Source organism: Polyodon spathula, chromosome 17 (assembly GCF_017654505.1).
Source record: "Polyodon spathula isolate WHYD16114869_AA chromosome 17, ASM1765450v1, whole genome shotgun sequence".
Taxonomy (NCBI): Eukaryota; Metazoa; Chordata; class Actinopteri; order Acipenseriformes; family Polyodontidae; genus Polyodon; species Polyodon spathula.
The window spans coordinates 8,526,546-8,531,654 of record NC_054550.1 but is presented as its reverse complement, the minus strand read 5'-3'; the positions used below and the strand labels follow the sequence as shown (position 1 = coordinate 8,531,654).

The 5,109-nt window shown below is 37.0% G+C and overlaps 1 protein-coding gene across 2 annotated transcripts; it reads left to right on the top strand.

The window, feature by feature from the left end:
- Positions 1-471: 471 nt before the first annotated feature.
- On the top strand, positions 472-4,883 carry LOC121330426 (rhombotin-2). Of its 2 annotated transcripts, XM_041276951.1 has the most exons (4): positions 472-883; positions 1,045-1,136; positions 2,861-3,076; positions 3,406-4,883. In XM_041276951.1, the coding sequence occupies exons 2-4, from the start codon at positions 1,096-1,098 to the stop codon at positions 3,623-3,625; spliced, it is 477 nt and encodes a 158-aa protein (XP_041132885.1). In that variant the 5' UTR covers positions 472-883; positions 1,045-1,095; the 3' UTR covers positions 3,626-4,883. The 2 variants fall into 2 exon arrangements, with proteins under 2 accessions (XP_041132885.1, XP_041132884.1); XM_041276950.1 differs by having other exon boundaries at positions 473-1,136.
- The last annotated feature ends 226 nt before the right edge of the window (positions 4,884-5,109 follow it).

Sequence of the window (5,109 nt, the reverse complement as noted above, 5' to 3'; positions counted from 1 at the left end):
GTTATTAGGTGCCTCAACTAGACATTAATTTAATTTTCCTTGTCAGATATGGATACTTTTGAATTAGCATTTTTTTGAGTTTTGCTAAAAAATGGCTGAAATAAAGATTTTTCCTGTAATTATTTGTTTTTGAGAAATCTTTAGAAATTATACATTTTCATTGGGGTATGTAAACTTTTGATTACAACTATATATACTCAGTCTTTACTGTATGTATTCTTGCATACCATCTCCACACCAGAACTGCATTAGCAATATGTCCCTATGGCCTGAAGTCAGGAGCCCTCTTTGCATTGAAACTAGATACTCCAGAATACATGCTATATTGTGTAACATAAACACGGTGCTGGCTGACGTTTTGTTAAGAGGGTCCCAGGTGTGTAGTTAAAAGCTCGACCGCTGTCTCTTTAAATGTGATTTCCTTCAATTGTAGCGATGTAGTCGTGATCAGGAAAAAGGAAGCGAAACCAGAAACCGAGGGGCCGAGCTATTTAAAATAGCCTTCTGTACAGAACACTGGTACTAGAGCCAGCCCTGCTGTCAGCAGAGATAGCTGGGGAAATAATGTCCAAGAGAAATAGCAGGCAGAGAAAATAGACATGGATATATTTTGTATATTTATTGTTGTTATTATTATTTAATTTGCACAAATCAGGCAGCAAGGAAAATTGCAAGGATAAATAATGAATAGAGTAGAAAAGGCGTCGATCTGCAAATTCTTCAGGAAATACAGAGTCATCGGCCATTGAAAATATTTAGTCTAAATCAATATACAGGTTTATAACGCATTTTCCTTTTAAGTAATACAGATGTTGCTAAAGGAAGAGAGGTTGACGTTTCCTCCACGAGGACAGGCATTTTAAAATTTAAATTATCAAAACAGGTACACATTTTATTTATACATAATTTTGTAAACGAAAAAACAAAACAAAACAAAACAAAAAACACACCTGAATATATGATGCCGGAACATGTGTGGAAGTGTTTCCATTAGTCAAAATCGCTCTTAAAACAAACTGCTAGTTTGGGTATATTTTGCTACAGCAAACTGTTTTCAAACAGTCAGCATTGGCGCCTCCAAGGAAAATTTTGGGAATGTCATCGGCAATTGAGAGAAAGACCCTAGACACAACAGAGTAAGTAAACGCGCGTCTTAATTGTAGTTTTTTCTACAGGCAGCGTAATAATTATTGTGCCGTTATTTTAAATTGCAAAATAATGGTCTAGAACACATGCACTGGTTTTGCAGTGGTGTTCTTACTGGTTTTGTGATGTTTATTGAAAAGTCCCTCAGAACTGACCGGAACATCTATATTTACACATTGGTTCGATGGTCACGTCCGATTGAAACATTTTTGTGAATTTGTGCAGCTTGTGAAATAAATTCCAAATTATTTGCAAGTAAAATTTAAAAATAGATGAAATGCTAATAAATAATACAAATGAAGGTGCATGTTTAAACGCAATTGTTCGGATTATACCAGTAAAACTCTTAGTAGTCGTAGTAATAATAATAATAATAATAATAATAATAATAATAATAATAATAACAACTTTAAACTGAATGCATACAGGTAGCCTACATGTGTGCGATATTCTTTGGGTTTGTATATTTCAGTAGAAAGATTCTAATATAGCGGTTGTAAGGGATTTAATTGCGGGCTTGCTTTGTAACTCATATTAAAAACCAAAAACACCTACAAATACAACTTATTTGTTAATTAATCAACCATAAACCTTGATACCAATGCAATTAATTAATAAAGAAATTAATTAAATCAGTCACATTTGTTAATAAACTTGTCGTTTGTTATGAACTAAACGTGTATGTGTGTGTGTGTGTGTGTGTGTGTGTATATACACACACACACACACACTATGATATATATATATATATATATATATATATATATATATATATATATATATATATATATATATATATATATATCATAATATATAATATATATATTAGGCAGTGTCTTTCACTTCAATGAGTGAAGAAATTGCATTTACAGTAACACGCTTTAAATGTGTTATTGTTAGGAAAAATAACATAAGGTTAAAAAACGCACAGGTGACACAACATTAACATTTTACTGTATTTTTGTTTTTTGTTTTTTTAAACTGACAAGTGTAATAAAGTAATAGAAACATTTGCTGGCTTTATTGCAGTTTTACATTATATTAAACATAAGTGATTTATTATTTTTGTTTAAAAGTGTACATTATTTATTGTACTGTATGTCTGTTTTTAATGGGGCAGCAGGTACCTCTTAATAGATACATGAATTGCTTGGAATGGCTGTATTTTAAATGTCATATTACAGGGGAAGCATATTACAGAGTACAAAGAAAACAATATTTCAAAAGGAGAGAATAATTTTCACTGTAAATCACATAGGCAACACTAAGCACTTCAGCAACACTAAGCATAAACACCTGAAGTGAAAAACAGCATAAGGGGCTGGAATGGCGTTTGCATTCCATTTCATTCTTTTGGAAACCCTGACATCTAGTGGTCATTGACAGTAGGACATTTAGTTGACACAATAGTATCTGTCTTTATCATTACTTTACTTTCAATCTTGTTTGTCTTATTACTTAATAGTTAGGTATATTTTTATTCCATGTATAGTATTTACACCAAGTAAAACTCCCAATTTAACTTCAAGAATCTCTACAGGGGCATGGATTAAATAAAAATGATGGCGGCAACAAGTATAGTTATAGCACTGAAATCAACTTTGATTGAATTCAGGTGAGGGTGAGCATATGAAAGGCTTGGGCTCTTGACTGAATTGGATGGTGTTTGGTTTATCTGCAGTGTAAATGATTAAAATGTCTAATCTGTGTCCAGGGAGCCCGTGGATGAGGTGCTGCAGGTGCCCCCCTCCCTCCTGACCTGTGGGGGCTGCCAGCAAAGTATTGGGGAGCGCTTCTTCTTAAAGGCCATCGAGCAGTACTGGCACGAGGACTGCCTAAGCTGCGACCTGTGTGGCTGCCGGCTGGGTGAGGTGGGGCGGCGGCTCTACTACAAGCTGGGGAGGAAGCTCTGCCGTAGGGACTACCTCAGGTAAAGCAGGGGACTGGGGACACTGCCTCTGCTGCAAGGGCTACCTCAGGTAAAGCGGGGGAGGGGAGGGGCACTGCTGTTGGAGGGCCTGCAGATAAAACAAGATAATGAACTAGGAGGCTGTGTGGTCCAGTGGTTAAAGAAACAGGCTTGTAACCAGGAGGTTTCCAGTAAAAACCTGGACTGGATTGGGTCTCGAGGGCCAAAGTTGAGTGGTAGATGTAAGTAGATGTAATTTGAAGATACTTCATCTTGAATGGCTGCTGAATAACAAATGGGGTTATACTGCAGCACTGATCCTCATAGAAGCGTCTCTGTTCTTGTTGCAGGTTGTTCGGTCAGGATGGGCTGTGTGCGTCCTGTGACAAACGGATCCGAGCGTTCGAGATGACGATGCGCGTGCGGGACAAGGTGTACCACCTGGAGTGCTTCAAGTGTGCCGCGTGTCAGAAGCACTTCTGTGTTGGGGACCGGTACATCCTCATCAACTCAGACATCGTGTGTGAACAGGACATCTTCGAGTGGACCAAAATCAATGGCATGCTCTAGACTGGCTCCAGGCCTCATAGTGAATGAACTTCCCGTGTGGCAGCGGACTTCTATCTCTGGGCGTTTTGCTTCTTGTAAACCACAGTGCAGGATGGAGGAATTCCCTTGTGTTTTTGGTGGGGTATTTACTGAGAAGGGAAAGAATGGAGGAACCACTGCCAGCCTTTCTGACAAACAAAGAGGGACATTTTCTTTGTATTGTGGTTGGATGTAGAGTGCATATTATTCACTCTATTACAATGCAATAAAAAAAGAAGGGATTTTCCTGCCAAACCCCCTTATTATAAATTATTCTAGAGGGAAAGAAGGAATTCCTTAAGGATGGAAATGACTCACGGCAGTTTGATGCGTTCCACGTTTAGATAAAGTTTATAATCCAAGTTTCGGCTACACTGATGAAGGCACAAACCAAATTGTTGTCGGCCTGACTTATAGGTTTTATCTTATATTTTTAGTTAAGCGTGATTTGAAGTTATGATTTAATATTAGCTTAATATAAACTGATTTATAAATGACAAATACATTTGTTTTATTTGGGGGGGGGGGATATAACAAAGGCCTCTTTAATTAAACATATTGCATAGTCTATATAATATAACAGACAGCTATGCAATGGGCATCTTATTAATCTGAAAGTAAAACCTGGAATGGCTCAGACTGCTTTACTCTGTCCCTCTTATTCTCCAGCAGGCGCGTTCCTCATTGCAGCTATTGTTTAATGGGCTCTGAATGTTTCACAGCTGAAGGGTGTGTTTAAAGGGTGCTTTCAAGCACTCATTGTAATAATATATATTATTTTAGAAAATAAAGGGTGAATCAATGTTTTATCTGTATTCACAATGTAATCTTTTTAAACAAATGCTATGTTTTATTGATAACCATTGATATGACAAAGGACAGATGTTACATTGTGTGAAGACAATAATAACTACATGTTTCTCCCTTTTGTGTTGATGATGATTTTGCTTATACTGACATCTGGTGGTACAAATTTGTAATACATGCAAACCAAGCTGGTGTATTGCAGTGTAGACCTGGGCTGTTTCTGGGGGTACGTAATCTGCTTTCGGTATCACACACTGAGGCCCAGATTTATAAAAGGATTCATTGCGCATGTTTTATGACACTAAAACAGGCGCTGAGGGTTCTGATTCTTGGATGGGATTTGTAAAACGCACGCTGTACAACATAGTGCTGTACAACAATGGAAGGGTTATCCACCCGTTTGACTGCTATGGATGTAAGTAAATAAAACTTATTGTTTCTGAAGTTTGAAAAGTCTGTATGCTTGGAATTATTCTATACAAAATAAGAAGTTGAACTAATATGTGAAGCACAGTAACTGGATGATGTGTTGTAATGTAAGCAACCTACTACAAACTCTGAAGTGGTACATTTGTTTATTAAGAAGCCACTGCTCATTCCATATTTTATTCATTTGTCCTGCTGATGTATTTCGAGTTTAACGCATCTTCATGTGTTAC